We start from the raw sequence: 16,896 nt of genomic DNA on the forward strand, positions 1-16,896 counted from the left end.
GCGCCAGCTCCGAATACATTTGAAATTGTGAGCCCTCACATGAGACTTGGTGATTTTTTGGACCCCTGGGTCATACCAAAATGACAAAAGATGGAGGGTGTAGCTTGAGCAGTAATGAAACTTTTCCAAAAAGGACACTTAGCAGCAGTGTGGATATTAAAGCACAGAGAGCTTGTTGTTCAGTTTTCAGATTCTGCACCGTGGACGGGTTTTGGGTGTCCGCGTGTTCTAAAACTCAATATATGAGATGATTAAGTCCTCCCTCAGGTCTGCGGGGATGACTGAGTGTTTGATAAACTTCAAATACATGGTGTTTGGTCAAGCCAACCAAATGGATGGAAAATATTGTCTCAGTTGGCAGGCTGGTCGATCTATAAACTTTGTGTTATTTATGTTGGTGGTTGCCAGCGCCGGCCGACTTGCTCCAATCATAACTTTTGTTCTCCTGCGCAACAGAAGTTTTTGATTTCATCCTGAGATTGCGGCTCTACTCTATAGTTCACGGGGGGAAAACACCAGGACGAATATTTTCGTTCGCGAGCGTCGCTCTGTTCTACCTGAGGATTTCATGAATCCAGCACATGTCCGTTTCCTGGAACCACCAAGCATCTTTCCATCCCGGCACCCCTCGCCCCGCCTCTCCTCTTGACCAGTGTTTGAGGCTGCTGCAGGTGCCCCTCCCCTGGGCAGCCCACTCAGGAAAGCACCCCGCTGTGTAGACGAGACGGGCCCGCAGCCCGGGCCAAATTCACGCTGTGAGGCGTATAAGAGGCTCCCATTCTCTCCAGACATACACAAAAAAAGATTCCCTTCGCACTCCTCCTCCGCCTGCTCTCCTCTAAAATTCAATCTCCCCATCTGTTTTCCCTCTCTCAATCACTTCTTGTCCCCTCCACTCTTTCTGCCTACGGTCTTATTCCTCTTTATGGCCTCACCTTATATGACGTTAGCGTTTATGACTTTCACAACAAGTTTTTGCAAGAAGATGAACTCTCAGGTCTTACTAAAACATCCCAGAATTACCTTCAAACCATGACTTCCAGCTTTCAACATCTGTAACATCAGCGTATATATAAAAGAAAAACTAGGCCTGGGCAATTTGGCGATATTATATGCACTAACACCCACTAAGATCTAGTTTTTGTATTTAGTGGGAAAGGTAACAATCAGCATTTGCGTCACATGACTCTGCAGTGGTCGTGGGTATTTATCAGCAGTGATGGAAATACAACACCTGGTTGAACGCTCTTATTTCAGCCCCTTGCCAGCGAGATGCAATAACGGGCCACCACCATATACCGTCCGTCTCTGTCGAAGTAGCGCTCAAACAGACGGAATAAGTAACATATAAAAAAGCAATAAGTGCCATAACATTTTCACTGGCCTCCATGCTGCTTTCTACTGTTCACTAACCCCTTTTTCGGTGTTGTGTCTTATCCCGTCCGAACGTGACACAGAAGTAAAAAAAACAAAAAAAAAAGGTATACTGGTCTGCTGCAAGAGGAACAGATTCTACAGCCTACTTTTAGTAGGTTTGGCTGTGTTTAAAAAACCCTGCTGATTTTAGTTTAAAAAGGAGTATTAGTCATTATATCCACACTACTGATTAGTATTCATCAAAAAACTCATAGTGTTAATTTTATGAGGGCACCAATAGTCTGCCACAATATTGACACATAACGATATCAAGGTATTCGGTCCAAAATGTTGTCATATTTGATTTTCTCCCTATCGCCCAGCCCTAAAACAAACGTATTCAAGTTTTATGACACCCGCACATGTAGTCAACACAGTATTAAAAAAACTGTTTGTAATTGCTGGTTTGACAGCAAACACTGAAACCTCGGAGCTCACAGGGTTTCTTTGTTCAACCCATGGCAGCCCCACCATGAGGCGCCCTCCTCCTCATCACGTCCCCTGCCTTCACACCTCTGTGTCAGCCGCCATGATCAGGCGAGACCTGGGATTGTGTGCCTTGAGGGCCGGAGGTTACATCAACCGACATACACATTACGGTTCACACATGGGCTCTTACTAGGAAAGACAGTAAATATGGCATGTCTGCCCCTCTCGCTCCTTCTCCCTCTGCCTGTGTTTCACCGTGTCTCTTTGCTCCCCTGCTGCCGCCTCCACCTCGCTGACCGTAAACAGTCATCCGTGTCAGGCGTCAAAGCTCCCCCGACCTCTGACCCTATCACACTTTACTTATCTGAACCCCATGGTTTGTCCACACACTAAGATCATGGCTGAGGAAGGACATTGTGAATTTCCATGACAATAGTCAGAATTGGAACAAAAGCCATTGATAACGATTATGTATAAGTAAATATAAGTACATAATTAAAATAATTATATTAAAATAAGCTTTAACTATTTTAAATGTTCCCTTTTTACACTGCAAACATATTTTAAACTTGATTTTGTATTATTTTTATTTTTTTTTTTTATCTTTGCATCGCTCATCTGCACTTTTTCTATTTTCAATGGTGCTTTTTATTTTTTTAATTTTTAATTAATTTCGTGATCAACTTTACCTTTTATATTTTATCTCTTTACTCTTTTATTGTAAATCTGTATCTTTTATTATGTTTTTATATTTTCATGCATTTTATATTCTGCTCTGTAAAGCACTTTGAATTGCCCTGTTAAATAAAATGTGCTATACAAATAAAGCTGCCCTACCTTGCCTATTTTCTTTCAAGAAAAAAAATAATCATTACCCACTTCAAGCTCTTCAAATGTGAAAACTTTTGTTGGTCCTGTGTAATCAGAAACTTAATATTTTGGGGTTCTGGACTGTTGTCAGACAAAACAAGACATTTTATTTTATATAAAAAGAAATCAACTCAACATAATTTCTGTCATTAGAAAATGTTATTTTCTTCACATTTACTGACACTTTTTAAACTATGAAATTTATCGAAAAATCCTGTTTTAAAAATACAGATTAAACAATAATCAAAATAACTGTTAGTTGCAGCCCCGTTATGTATTTTAATACTAACAAACTAGTATCTGGATGGATTACCTGCTTGCTGTGCCAAACATGCATTTCTTTCATTCAGTAGTGTCAAAGTAAAAAGCCAAGTTTAGGTAGTTCAGTCAAGGCCTTAAGAATAAACTGGTTTGGCCCAACAGTTACAAATGCAGATGTAGCATCACAATCTCTTCCTTATCTGAGAATAAAGGCTGAGCCTGTGTTTAGAATTAGAGCGCCACCTGGAGGTGAAATATAGGAACAAACTTCATATTCTAAACCAACCACTGCTACTTCTGCCACGTTCAACTCCACTTCAGACAGTTTGTTGTCACAAATCTGCCTTTCTGTTCCTCAAAACTCCACATTAAAGAATAAAGCAAAGCATTTTCAAAAAAATAAACACTCAGTCTCATAATAATGCCAATTAACCAAAGACAGAAGGAGGACGGTACCCACAGACAAGCCTTAACATTTGATACAAGGGTTCAATATCTATTGTCCAGACTCATAATTACATCTGACAGCTGTGCTGTATGTGTTCACAGGTGACAGCAATGAGTTTTGGCTATTCTTGTTCCACATATCAGTGTGCAGAACAATCACAAATGTAATAACTAAAATCTATAAACACCTATATCCTGCTGTAAATTAAAATGTCATGCCTAGACAATTTAAATTCTTTCTCCAGTGTCAATAAAGCTACAGTTGTTAACTCAAAATAACTTTTTCTCATATTTGCTGAAACTGTCACTACATCCATACAGATGAACCGTCTTCAGATAGGCAGCGCTGATCTAATACGAATCCAGATTCTGTTACTGCATTGCCTATTTCTTGTCTTAATATTTTTTCAGAAACTGCTGTTTAGCTGTTAAATAAAGTTGTTTTATCCTCCTGCCATGTGAAAACAGTTGCTGCTAAAACCGGCTGCACGTGTCCGTCTTTGTACCGGCTGAACTTCCAGCTCAGGTGGCTCAGTAACTGACCCATCCCCAGAGGGGAGGACACCTCCCGTCCTGAGGGCTCAACGTTGTAAAAAAGCTCACCAGCCCTATTAAGAGTTTTAATTTGATGAGTGCTAGAAATATTAATTCAAAGTCCCACACAACTGTAACTTAATTAATACTTTGTCTTATCATAAAATCTACTTAGAATTAAATGAGATTTAAAATACTTGAAAGAGAAAGTTCAAACTAGATGATTTTAAAGGTGAAATACAAAGTTTTAAAGAACTCAAAAATCATGACTTGTAAACAAAACTTAAGAATTACTGCACAGCTGAGTGACTGTTCAAGTGGTCAAGTCACAAGGTGCAATAAGTAAAATCAGAAAATGAAGCGACAAAAAGTAAAGTTTAGAACAATCTGGGTATTACTGGATAAACGGTAATTAATTTGAAATTTAAAAATCTAAATGACCAAAAAAGAAAATGCTTTAAACTTGTACTGCTTACTGAAATTGTCTTCAAAATGATCAAATCCCTTAAATCAACTACATAATTGCAAACCATTAAATATATTCACGAGGGGGCAGCTTAATTTCCGTACAAAAACTGAAAATAATCCATTTCTTCCACTTCTGAATTAGAAAAAAAAACCCCAAAAAAACCACTCAGTCCTAATAGATGAGCACGAACAAAGCCGGTGTTGTGATTGAAAACGAATGCCGAGCCTTTTAGAAGAAGGCATTTCCTCTCTCGTGTACAACAAACCTCGATCCTAATCAAACGTTTTGCAGACTGCTGTCAACACTCCACAACAAAGAACAAAAGAAATTCAACGAGGGCTGCTGGTTGTTCAATCTATTGATCCATGTCGCCCCCACACGGCGTTCTCACCTTCCACAGTAACCTGCACCTCCTGGCCGTGTCTCCGAGCTCCTGGGTGGTCAGTAACTGAACACCTGTACCTGAGTGCACAGTGACTCTGTGAAACCCAGAACATCAGAACAGCCTGGGAGCCAACAGGCACGACGCTGCGGTCCGTATCTGCACAGGATGTTGGGTTAACGTTAAGGCGAGGTTGTATCGCAAAGAATACTGCAAGCGTACAACTTGGGCAACCTTCAACCACCTTTAGTTGAACGGTTAATAGGTTTGTAGTCTTGTTAAAGGTGACCAACAGATCAAAAGATAGGCAAAGCCTGCAAGTCACATTAAAATGCTGTGAATCAATCATTATGTATACTGGCCCTATTAAAGTTTGTCATTTTGGCCCAGAAAATTGTTGTTTTTCTTTGTTTGACTTCATAGTGTCGTGATGAGCTAAACTTGCCAAAATACATCTATCTTCCAACAAGTCAACATTAAGAGTGGAAATCACCAGAGATGAAATTAGACTAGATTAGATATTATTGTTTCTCTTAGGAGAAATCTGTCTTGAACATTCGAGGGAAGGCGACACAAACATGTGCACTCAGACTAAAATTAACATACAGTATAAGATCTATACTGCAAGAGCACTGCACGATGCCCTGGAAAAGGTATGTCCAAAGTCTAGTCTGGGGGCCAGTCTGGGGTTGAATATCTGTTGTCCAGACTCATAATTATATTCTGACAGCTGTGCTGCATGTTTTCTCAGGTGACAGCAATGAGTTTTGGCTATTCTTGTTCCACATACTGGTGTGCAGCACCATCACAAATGAAATGACTGAAATCTATAAATACCTATATCCTGCTGTAAATTAACATTTCATGTCTAGACAATTTAAATTCTTTCTCCAGTAGCAATAAAGCTTCAGTTGTTAACTTTTATCAAAATAACGTCTGAGGGCCAATTTTGGCCCTCGGACCGGCCCTTGGCTTGTCTGTCAAAACATTACTGCAAGTGGCCCACCACATGATACTGGTTTATCAAGATCGCTCAGCATTTAGTAGAAACTACGCAGAACTAGTGTGTTTTCATAAAGAGACCATAAACAAGCAGTCAATCAAATAAGGAGCGTAACATCTTCAACAAGGGCCGCCACTTTCAGAGGTTTCAAATTTGTTCAACTGAATTTGAAACGATTGCATTTGTCTAAGCTGTATGTCATTATTTTAATCAGTAACCTATATAATGCAAGAAGCAACTGGCACCCACTCAAAAAGGTTTGGACATCCCTACAAAAGTCCTATACAAAATTACTGCACAAGTGCCCTCCACATAGTAACTGCACAGATGCCCTACACAGGGTTACTGCACAAATGCCTTACATCACATTATTTCACAAAAGTCCTACAAAGGTCCCAAAATACGATATTATAACGATACTTAAGTCACAAAACAGTATTACTGCATTTTTAAACATTCTGTGATATGTTGAGTATTGTAAAAATTTATGATGTTATATATTTTAACATATTGCCCTTTTTTAAGCTCAAAATTATGTCCCTAAAGGAAAACTTTAACTTTTGTTTTATCCAAGATGACTTTTTTTTTTAAGTTTCTGACTTCAGTCATTTTTATTCCAGCTAACTGAATCTAGCTGACTGCAAAAACAACTGATTTCTTATTCTTGTAGGCTGCCAACATTTGAAGTTTTAATAATCTGTCTAAAGAAAAGTCAATAGTGGGCAAAATTGCCAAACAAAATATCGCGATACTATGCTGTATTGATTGTTTTCCCTTCCTCCGCGTCAACACGCTGTTTGTGATGACTCCCTGAATGATTGAGAAAGCCCTTTAAAAAGAGATTTTTGTATGATTAAACAAACTATGTCGCCTACATTAAGTCCAAAGGTAAATAGTGGGTTACCTCAGCTTCAGACGGGTTGTAAAACCTAAAAAAAACCATGGCATCATGCAGTCAAACTAGCTAAAAGCTAGCTTGCATTTGAGTGGCACAACCAATAAAACCCGTGTGTCAAAAACGTCAGGAGTCTCAGCACAAATCAACATACAAACACAATCCTAACGTGCTTTAAAAGTTACACGAGACAAAACTTTGTGCATTGTTAAAGACATTTTAACTTTTCTCAGACTTACCTTGCCTGTCCTGAAGCACGTCCTGCAGCTAAAGACGTCTTCCACCTCCTCTGGAGACTTTGATGCCTCCTCCGGAGAAACTCGCCAAGGGTGGCACGGGAGTGATGAAAGGTGGGACAGGTGAGGCAGCAGCACCACACCTGAACCTTTCTGATGCCCATGATGAGAAATGTGTGCTGGTATGTGGCGCCGCCGTGTGGTTTTACCGCCAGGAAACAACATTAACCGGAGGCGGAAACAGAGACGGACGTACAGTAGCAGCAGAGGCTAGCAACCAGTACAGCCTACTGTGCCGAAGTCAAGGGAGGTTTTTCCACAATTATTTTAACACTGAGAGGAAATTTTCTGTTTGACAAGATATTGATGTCATTTTGTGGAACCCAAAACGGCGGGTGAGTGTGTGAAAATTGGCTGTTTTGCATCTTTATTGTGGTTTTTAAGCTAGAAGCCTTCTGTTAGCCGGCTAGCTAACTCCCGTTAGCTAGTTTATGCAATCATGGCGGAGTGTTATCGAGCTGCTCCGTGTTGTTATTACATGTAATAAGCTAACAGTATAAGATATTTTTAAAAAAAACTGTGGCCTAACATTGTGTGGACGTTACACGAATTATCACAATATACTAAAATCATATGATAAAAACGTAAAAGTCCCAGCATTACTTCTTGCTCAAATACTAAAACACCAACAATAAGTGTTAATGCCAATAAAACCAAAAGTTTACTTCAGTTCTCCTTTATTGCACTTATTCGTGATATATTTATCTTTTATGTTTTTTTTCGGTTGTCCCAGCCGCCGCAGTAAATGGGACCAGCCCGGCCCGGGCAATGGCTCCGGTGGGATGGGGGAGGCTGAGGCTGCACCCACCGGGGCTCTGGATGCTGCAGCTGCCGTGGCTGCGAAGATCAATGCTATGTTGGTCGCTAAAGGCAAACTCAAACCCTCGCAGATAGGCACCCCGGGACCTCCTGACAAGGTAATAAGGAGCGTATTAAATGCATGGTTAGTCTCTAATGAAGTCATCGTTTTGAACTCCATTAGCTCTGATGCAGGACCATCATAGTATTTTAGTAGAGGCGGGCAATATGTCGATATATACTGTACTGTGATCCATTTAACATCTCAGGATGTATTATGTCTGTGTTGTAAAACAATCTTGATCCAGATTGCCACACCTTCTCGATCTTTGTATTGAAATCAATACAATAAAAATCCACATGATGTAACACATTTGATCATTTTCTGATATGTGACATTAGTGCAATTGTTGAAACCTGTATGTTTCAACAGTATCATTAAAGCATAAGGCACAGTTTTACATTTTACAAACTTGACACACTCAGCACATTATCCATATTATAATTTAAATATTCACATAGTAATGTTAATAGCCGATTACCGTATTTATTACATTTATATTTTACACTTACATACGCAGCATATTTACATACTTTATTATAAATATTTACATACTGTGTTAATTGTTTACTTTGACTGTATTACTATTTTCTGTTTTTCATATTCCTGCTTGCTATAATTCTGTTTGCTGGCATCAGAGCAACTGTAACAAACAACAGTTTCTCCCTGGGATCAATAAAGTGGTTCTGATTCTGAACTGCTTAGTTAGCAAATGCCAAATGCTGGTAAAATATACAAGTAGCTGCTAGATTTTCTACACTCACCAGCCAAAAACAAAAAGGTAATCTATTGAGTGGCAGGTGGAGTTTGAAATGCACCAGCCACAGTGGCAGGTGAACAAAAATGTTATTTTCCAGCAACACTTCAAGCATTTCTGATAACAGCCTGGGAGAAATTTGACTGCATCATTTATTGTGATTAAAAAGTATTTCTCCACAGTAATGCTGATAGTAAGGATGGTGCAGTATCTCCCACTCTCTTAAGATTAAATATTTACAAGAGTCAGCACTATTTTGTTGCACACAAAGCTATTTGTTGCAGGTTCTTTGTGTCTATAAGCACAAATAATATGCAGGACAAAATGCAAAAGGTGTACTTCTGTCACATATTACAGTAAATTTACCACAAGCTTTGACATTTTCACATGTATGTCCCTTCTCTGTGCACCTTGGTAGTAGGTGAAGTTGTGCCAGAAACCCTAACCCTGCTTCAATGAGTTTTTTTCATGTTTCTTTAACAGAATCACCATTTATATTATGAAAAATTAAACCGTGTTTATCACATTGGTTTTAGTTTAGTCTCTTGCCCCAGTTTAGTAACATTGGCCTCACTCATCTCTCGACCCCCCTCCTCTCTCAGGTTGTAGGTGTGAAGCCTCCAGTGTCAACAAAGGCAAAGGATGACCTGGTTGTAGCTGAGGTGGAGATCAATGACGTCCCGATCACCTGTCGGAATCTGCTGACACGTGGACAAACGCAAGATGAGGTCAGTTGCAATACAGACAATCATACCTCATAAAATAAAGGTTATCAAAAGCTTCGTGGAGGACTCACTGACGTGCACTCTGCCTTGTTTGGTTTGTCTGCAGATCAGTAAAGTGAGCGGTGCTGCGGTTTCAACCAGAGGCCGCTACATGACGGCAGAGGAGAAGGGCAAAGCGTTACCAGGGTGACCTCTCTCGCCTCTGATTTCAGATACTGATCATAAGTCATTTCTGCTTTTATTAGTTTAAATTAAACAATTATTCTGCTCTTTGCACACAGGGATCGGCCTCTATATCTGCACGTCCAAGGACAATCTAGAGAGCTCGTCGACAGTCAGTATCTTTTATTCTAAGTAAGTCATGATTGTATTTCTTTATATTTTGTGATTAGACTGATGGTTTCTTTCCCTCCTTCTCCAGGGGCAGTTAATAGAATCAAGGAGATCATAACTAACGGTGTGGTGAAGGCTGCGACTGCCTCATCAACTTCTTCACCCTTCACCCCGAGTGGAGCTTCAGTCACAGTTTACCAACAGCACAACCCCCCTCCTCCCTCTCTGCCCCCCATCACACACCACAAACCACATTTTCAGTCCGGGGTAGGACTCTTTACTTTCCTCTTTTACGTCTCATGAAATATTATGATACTAACATGTAGTGTTTTCACAATACTGAAATTTTAAACTTAAAATACCTTGAAAAGTTAAGAAATTTGATACCATTTCAAGTACCATTTGGAAACTTTGAGATTGAGGACATGCAAGTTTGTATAAAAAGATAAATATAACAAGGCTGTAACATGAAAATGGCAACTTTTTTTGGTTAGTGGCAGAGAACAACACAAAGACTGTAGGGAACATTAATATTAAGAAAGAGTGAGTGCAGTTAGTACAGGTTCATAGATACTGCGGAAAATGAATAATGAAATTGTTTCCCATGATCAGAATCAATATGCATTGATTAACTGAACACGAATACCATTAAAAGCTTATTTTACACTTTGTGCGGATGTTTGTATTAACTTCTTTGTCTGTCTCCTCTCAGATGCATTATGTTCAAGATAAAATCTTTGTGGGACTAGAGCACGCTATCCCGGGGTTTGTGGTCAAAGAGCGGGTCGAGGGCCCCGGCTGTTCGTACCTGCAGCACATCCAGGCGGAGACGGGGGCCAAAGTCTTCCTGCGAGGAAAAGGGTCAGGCTGTTTAGAGCCCGCCTCTGGGCGAGAGGCCTTTGAACCCATGTACATCTACATCAGGTGGGTGCTGTCCTGTAAATTAAGAAAGATTAAGAAGTTATGGTGCATCTCAGACATGTTTCCTGCTTGTGCAAAAATATAACCTAGCCACAGAGTTTTCTTCTGCAGCGTTGTGTGCTCAGTAAAACTAAATGTAGTCTGTTTTATCTGCAGTCATCCTAAACCAGAAGGACTCGCAGCGGCAAAAACCTTGTGTGAAAACCTGCTACAGACAGTGAGTAATTTCCTGTTATTGTTAAATTTCTTTTTATTTCCATTTTTATTACAATTGATATTCATTAAAAGATTATGAAACTCTTAAACTACATGCATTTTTGGAACAGGTCTAGCCGTCAAAACACCTGCACAGATTGAAGCAAACTCAGGGATGTACATCAACTTTGGTGCAATATATCCTTAGCCAAAAATGGTCTATCATTTATTATCAATAATATCGCTACCAGACACGTCTGAAATTTGAAACCATGCAACTCTCTCAAACACATTGCTAACCGACTCTGGCAAACAAAGCTAAAAGTGAGTATCAAAAATAAGCGGAAAAAAATGCACTTCCTTGTGGTCAGAATGGCATCAGTGGTGTGAGCTTTTACAGATGTGCCACTGAGATAAAAAATATCAGCACACATTAAATAAAAAAAACTGTATGTATTCTCTACACCACAAATTTAGACCACGTTTGACTGAAATTATCTTCATACAGCTTCCTTAAAAACATACACCAAAAAAGGTAGAAACTGAAAAGTATTTGCTTCCACAAGGATGAATGCTCTTAAATAATTTGTATTGAAATTGAAACTGATCTGTACCAAAATATCAATACTGCTGATACTTGGCATTTTGCCAAATGTGTGTTTTATTTTAATGATAGTCGATTAAATTAATTAATTAAAAAGTGCAAAGAAAGTGTCAGCATGGGAGGAACTTTTACGTCATAAAACCTCAGGGAGCAATTTTAAATAATTATTTTTTTATTTTAATTTTCACTTGACTTTACAAAAAAAAGTTGCCAGGAACTTGCTGTATATGACGTTGAAAGTCTCAGTTTTTATTAAACAGTGGCTAAAGGCATTGAAATAAAGTTTTGTGTTGGAGGTTGTCATATTACACATTGTAAATATTGACAGAAAGACTTTCATTTTTATTGTAAATGCATATCGGTTCCAAATATCGGGTATCAGTCTTACGGGACAAACTAGTAAGAATTTGTATCAGCCCTGAAAAACCACTATCGGTCGACCCCTTTTGCAACCCCTACTTATTAGTTCTAATTATTATATAGCAGGTTTATACAACATTCTCTCCCATAACGCAGTGACATGTTACACTTTTGTTTTTACTGTTGTCTTAATATGATTAATTTGCAATTGTACATTTTCTTATTTTAGTTTCTTAAAGTACAAACAAGCCTTGCTCACAGTGTTTCTTTTTGTCCAGGTCCACGCAGAGTATTCTCGCTTCCTCAATCAAATGAGCTCTATGATGCCAACACAACAAGGTACCGTACAGCCGCCTGTCCCTCTGTGGTTCAGATTCATCGCTTGATTTGGCAAAACACAGCTGTTTGAATAGAGATGTATTTGAAGTCATTGGAAAAGCCTGACCTGATCCCTTTGTCTCCCTCCTCCAGGCTTTGCACAGCCCCCAATGGTGAACGGGATGCCTCCGCAGCCTTCTTACTACCCTCCTGCAGGATACCAGCCAGGCTACGCCATGCCTGTACCACCACCTCAGCCACAACCCGTCTCTCTACCTTACACTGTCCCACCTCCTATACACCCAGCAGCACCTACAGGAGTGCCTCCTCAGTATTCTCTCCCCCCTGTCCCTGTCCCTGTCCCTACTCCTGTCCCTGCTCCTGCTCCTACCCACACCCTCGCTCCAGCTCCAGCTCCGGTGCCAGCCCCAGCACCGGCTCCTGCCCCTGTTCCTGCTCCTGCTTCGGGCACTATGCCACCACAGGTAGGACCGAGCCATCAAAACCACACTCTTAAAGAATGCAAAGTACTTACTCAAAATATGTTTTCCTTCTCTGCAGACTCTTCCCCCTGTACCTTTTCCTCCATCAGCTTCAGCGCCGCCCAAAGCGCCACTTCCTGCTGCTCCAGCCAACCCGCCGCAGAAGAGACGCTTCACGGAGGAGGTCCCAGACGAGAGGAACAGCGGTCTGCTTGGATACCAGGTGATAAACAGATCTTCCACATTTCCAACGCCTCATAAGTCTGCTGGCTTTTATTTTTTTAACCCTTGTGACCCGCTTGTTTATTTTTGCCTTTTTTTTGTTCGTCTACACTTTTACCCGAGTGCACTGTGTGTGTCACTTAGTTTCATCAGCCAGTCATATTCAGTCCTTGTCATTATCTGCTCTGTTACTTCACTGTCTGTGATTTATCCACCATTTCATCCTTCCTCTCTTCAAATGCTCAGCGTACATTGGTTTAGATGGCATGGCGTGCTGTTTCCTGTTGTTCACTTGCCTGTGTCTTTCTTCTGGTAATAAGGAGTTTGAGTAAAAGGTATTATTAATACTGATAAGCTTTAAGCATCTTTCATAGTGTCTGGGAAAAAGTTAAGAGTAATCAGACTTGTGGTAAGCTATTCACAAATACAGATTTTTTTATTGTTCTACTTATTATTTTATTAGCCATATTAGCATGTCAGGACAGGGTTTAGTAGAGGATGTCTGCTAATCGCGCCTGTGTGTTTTTCTGCTCATAGCATGGACCCATTCATATGACTAATTTAGGTGCAGGCTTCCCCGTGGGCAACCCAGAGAGTACAGGACCCCCACCACAGAGTTCCTCCGGCCCACCGAGTGAGAGGGACAGGTAATCCAGAGTTGTATTATTAAAGACTGAATATCTTTATTGTCATTGTACATTTTATTAAAGGGGACCTGTTTTGCTCATTTTCAGGATCATATTTGTATTTTTGGGTTTTGGACTGTCGCTAACTCTGGTTGATGCTGTATTTACCATGAGTTTTTCAAAGCATAGTTGTCAAACATGGCTTTTAAAAATAATTGAAATGTAGAACGGCACTGCTAACGCTCAGTAATTTCACTGCAGTTTATCACAAAACTGATAACCTTTTCATTTCTTATCTAAAATTCTCCATTTTGGCACTTTTCTCTTAAAGCCCCCCCTCTTGAAAAAGCCCAGTTAGCTCTGCCTGGTCACTTTTTACTGGTCTTCCGCATCTTTCAGCAGGAAAAAAACTGTAATGAAGTTTAGCAGCACTTTTTTCACCATAAAAAATCGCCTGTAAAATCTTAGTAACACAGCTGAACACAGTCAGCAGGAATACGATCCAAAATTGGGAGAAATTACCAACATCAGGGACCAAGATCACGTGTTTCCCAAGAGTATAGCGGCACTTTTGCCTGTTAAAAATTTCAACAGGAATATGATCAGTAATCGGGAGAAAAAACAATATGGGAAAAAGCTACAGGTTTCCATGACGTTTGCATTTAGGTACTGATTGATTGTAATGTAACGCACCTGTAGCAAATGACCATATCCATAAATCTGTCAAGAGCTGAGCTCAACTTGTCACGAAAGTAGAAATATTCATACCTCATTACTTGAGACTTTGGCCACGTTAACTATGAACCTCCATCGCTGTAACTGGTGGAAAAGCAAAAGCATAAATAGGTCCCCTTTAATGAAACGTTAATCGTGTGTGAAGGCCAGCAGGCGTCGTTAACTCACCATTTCTCTTTGTGTTCTCCAGTCGGCAGCTAATGCCTCCGCCTCTGCTGCCTGTGAATGGAGTGAGACCCAAGATGGAGGAGAGAAGGGCACCGCAAGGCCCCGTGGGTAAGGGCATTATCCTGTGGACTGACAAATCCCTGCCCAAATCCAAATCCACAGTTCCTGACTGTGGACTGCACTCTTTATAAGCTCAGCCTGGATCTGTTCACAGCCTTAATGCAGAGCTGCAGCAAGTAAATGTAAATCCTCTCCCGGGCCACTAGACTGTGTCTGAATTTGTATTTACTTTAGTGACATAAAGCCAGAGCAGATGTATCGAGACACAAAGTTGGCCCAAAATGCTTGTATGTCTTTGGATTTGAATAATGAAGTTTTCATGGCAGATTAGACCAGCAGTGGACTGTAACTAAGTACATTTACTCAAGCGCTGTGCTTTAGAACAAATTTGAGGTACTCATACTTTACTTGAATATTTTCTGTTCATGCCACTTTATACTTTTACTCCACTACATTTCAGAGGGAAATATTGTACTTTCTACTTCATTACATTTATCTGACAGCTTTTGTTACTTTACAAATTAAGATTTTCACCTAAAAACCTAAAAAGGCTTCATTAAATATGTTGTTTTACCAAACAGTTTATACAAGAACATCTGAATGAGAAGATGATTTATCAATTATCTAATTGTCAGAAAATTCATTGGCAACTATTTTTTCCAAACATTTAAGTAATTTTCTTTTCTTTTTTTTCAATTTTGAGCTTTGAATTTGCTTTTGTTTTTCTGTGTTTTTTCCCCCTATTTTTTGTAAATAATTTAGAGTTGGGTTTCTTTTTTTTTTATAATTTAAGGGTGTGGAGATGTATTTTTTTCTCAACTTTTAAAAAATAATTTTCAGTTTTTTGGGTGTTTCTTTTTAATTCTCTACATTAGGTGCTTTTAATTTTTAGTATTTTAAGTATTTCTTTTCTTCTTTTGATTATACTTACTTCTGCTTAAGTGCCATTTTACTGTTACAAGTAAAAGTGCAGGACTTTAACAGAGTATTTTCACAGTGTGGTATTAGTACGTCTACTAAAGTAAAGAAACTGAATACTTCTTCCACCACTGTATTAGGCGAATACTGACCTGAATTGGGCCGTATGCTCACTGTGATTCTTGCAGGATTCTGCTGCTGTGACTAGAAAACACCACATAGTGAGGCGGAGCTATGACTCGTCTTTTTTTGTGCATGGCTCAGTCCTTTTGTAAAGATAAATCGAGTCGACCTTACCGTCCCGTTCTGATGACATCATCAGTCTGGGGTTGTCTGCAGTTGGTCTGCTTTCCTCGCTAACGAGAATCTCTCCTGTTTTTGTGTTTTTCTCTTTTTCTCTGTGTTTTTCTTCTCTTCCATGTATCTCTGGGGTGATGCTGGATTCTGATTGGGGGTGGGGCACGACTCGTCCTGTGACGCTGTCCTGCCGCTCGATCGGACGGCCCTAACACTGTCGCTCCCCACCAACCAATGGGGGCTTTCGAATGGCTGCCCCCCCCTCCTCTACTCTGCTGACAAACTATGATTTAAATCTATTAACTATTTGTTTCTCCCAAAATGTGTTTGGAATAATCAACCTGTCCTGTTTGAAACATGTTGCCGCTGTTGTTTGGTTTTGTTTTTTTTCTCTCCTTGTATTTCTCTCCCTTTCTCCCAAAATGTGCGTGCTCTCCCTCTCTTCCACCTCCCCTCTTCCTTTTTCAGATCCCCCAGTGAAGAGATTGAAAACAGGTTTGGTGGCGTACGCCGGCGACTCCTCTGACGAAGAGGAAGACCACTCAACCTCAAAAGCCTCTGGGACAGGTAACCCTGGAGCTGCACCCCCCACCTCCACCTCCTCAGGCTGGACACCGGGCTATCGCTGCCCGCCTCCGCCACCCCCTCGCCCTAAAACGCAGCCACAGCAGCAGTCTATGCCTTTTTGGATGGCACCCTAAAAACAGGAAAAAAATCCCTCAGTGCTTTGTGCCGAGTCTTACGGGATGTTCACCCAAACTGAGCCTGTCTTTTCCATCACCCTTCATCACACCGATGACTCTTAACAGCTACATGTTGGTTGCAGCGTTATTTTAGTACTTGGGTCCAAACGGACGTGCTAATGTTTTGGAAAAGTGTTTCTTTTGGTGCGCACATTATAGTTTGAAGATTTGCAGGACTGAAACTCCAAACTATTTTGTGGATGTATAGCTGGTCAGATTTCTGCCTCCAGTGTTATTTTGGAATGATTTTACGCCAGGTGAATATAAAATAATATCACAAGGCAATGATGTTGCACGTCACTGACCACTTTTCTTTCTTTTTTTTTTTATCCCAAAGTACAGCTTTTTGTACTTTGTCACCTCCTTTCCTTTCCTTTCTCCCTGTCCAAGTCACTGACTCCGTTCTTTCCTATTCTGGTCTTTTTGTACAGATTATGTCGGACTAATATGTAGTAAACCTATTGAATTTATTTCATGCTTTTATGAAATAAATAAACTTAATTTATTGCCGTGTTTGAGCTTGTGATTTTTCATGACGTGTATTTTCCTCATTAGTCTGTTCTGCCACATT

At 40.2% G+C, this 16,896-nt stretch overlaps 2 protein-coding genes and 1 long non-coding RNA gene across 8 annotated transcripts in view; 1 reads left to right on the plus strand and 2 right to left on the minus strand.

Annotated features, from left to right (window-relative positions):
• The window catches only part of kcnj14 (potassium inwardly rectifying channel subfamily J member 14), a 43,811-nt gene extending 36,731 nt beyond the window's left edge, over window positions 1-7,080 (minus strand). Inside the window, exon 1 of the mRNA XM_088084465.1 lies at window positions 6,946-7,080. The gene's annotated coding sequence lies outside the window, so the exon portion shown is untranslated. The remainder of the gene's footprint in view (window positions 1-6,945) is intronic.
• A 95-nt stretch (window positions 7,081-7,175) lies between these two features.
• On the plus strand, window positions 7,176-16,838 carry khdc4 (KH domain containing 4, pre-mRNA splicing factor). 3 transcript variants are annotated; one of them, XR_006106631.2, is made up of 14 exons: window positions 7,176-7,337; window positions 7,736-7,919; window positions 9,221-9,346; window positions 9,450-9,529; window positions 9,625-9,677; window positions 9,765-9,943; window positions 10,389-10,600; window positions 10,754-10,814; window positions 12,035-12,095; window positions 12,228-12,559; window positions 12,636-12,779; window positions 13,344-13,425; window positions 14,330-14,415; window positions 16,051-16,114. XR_006106631.2 is itself a non-coding variant. In XM_042503356.2 (14 exons), the coding sequence occupies exons 1-14, from the start codon at window positions 7,309-7,311 to the stop codon at window positions 16,281-16,283; spliced, it is 1,890 nt and encodes a 629-aa protein (XP_042359290.1). In that variant the 5' UTR covers window positions 7,176-7,308; the 3' UTR covers window positions 16,284-16,838. The 3 variants fall into 3 exon arrangements, 2 of the variants coding, with proteins under 2 accessions (XP_042359290.1, XP_087940590.1); XM_042503356.2 differs by having other exon boundaries at window positions 13,316-13,425; window positions 16,051-16,838; XM_088084464.1 differs by lacking the exon at window positions 16,051-16,114 and having other exon boundaries at window positions 14,330-14,566.
• On the minus strand, window positions 7,915-14,435 carry LOC148188284 (uncharacterized). Of its 4 annotated transcripts, XR_015777942.1 has the most exons (5): window positions 12,610-12,746; window positions 12,016-12,157; window positions 10,485-10,612; window positions 9,415-9,490; window positions 7,915-9,316 (listed from the first exon to the last, which is right to left on the minus strand). It is a non-coding gene; the product is annotated as an uncharacterized LOC148188284 (long non-coding RNA). The 4 variants fall into 4 exon arrangements; XR_015777943.1 differs by lacking the exons at window positions 12,016-12,157; window positions 12,610-12,746 and adding an exon at window positions 14,308-14,435 and having other exon boundaries at window positions 7,917-9,316; XR_015777944.1 differs by lacking the exon at window positions 12,016-12,157 and having other exon boundaries at window positions 7,918-9,316; window positions 9,419-9,490; window positions 12,610-12,749.
• Window positions 16,839-16,896: the final 58 nt, after the last annotated feature.

Source organism: Plectropomus leopardus, chromosome 11 (genome assembly GCF_026936395.1).
Source record: "Plectropomus leopardus strain MGB_pleo_1.0 chromosome 11, ASM2693639v1, whole genome shotgun sequence".
Lineage (NCBI taxonomy): Eukaryota > Metazoa > Chordata > Actinopteri > Perciformes > Serranidae > Plectropomus > Plectropomus leopardus.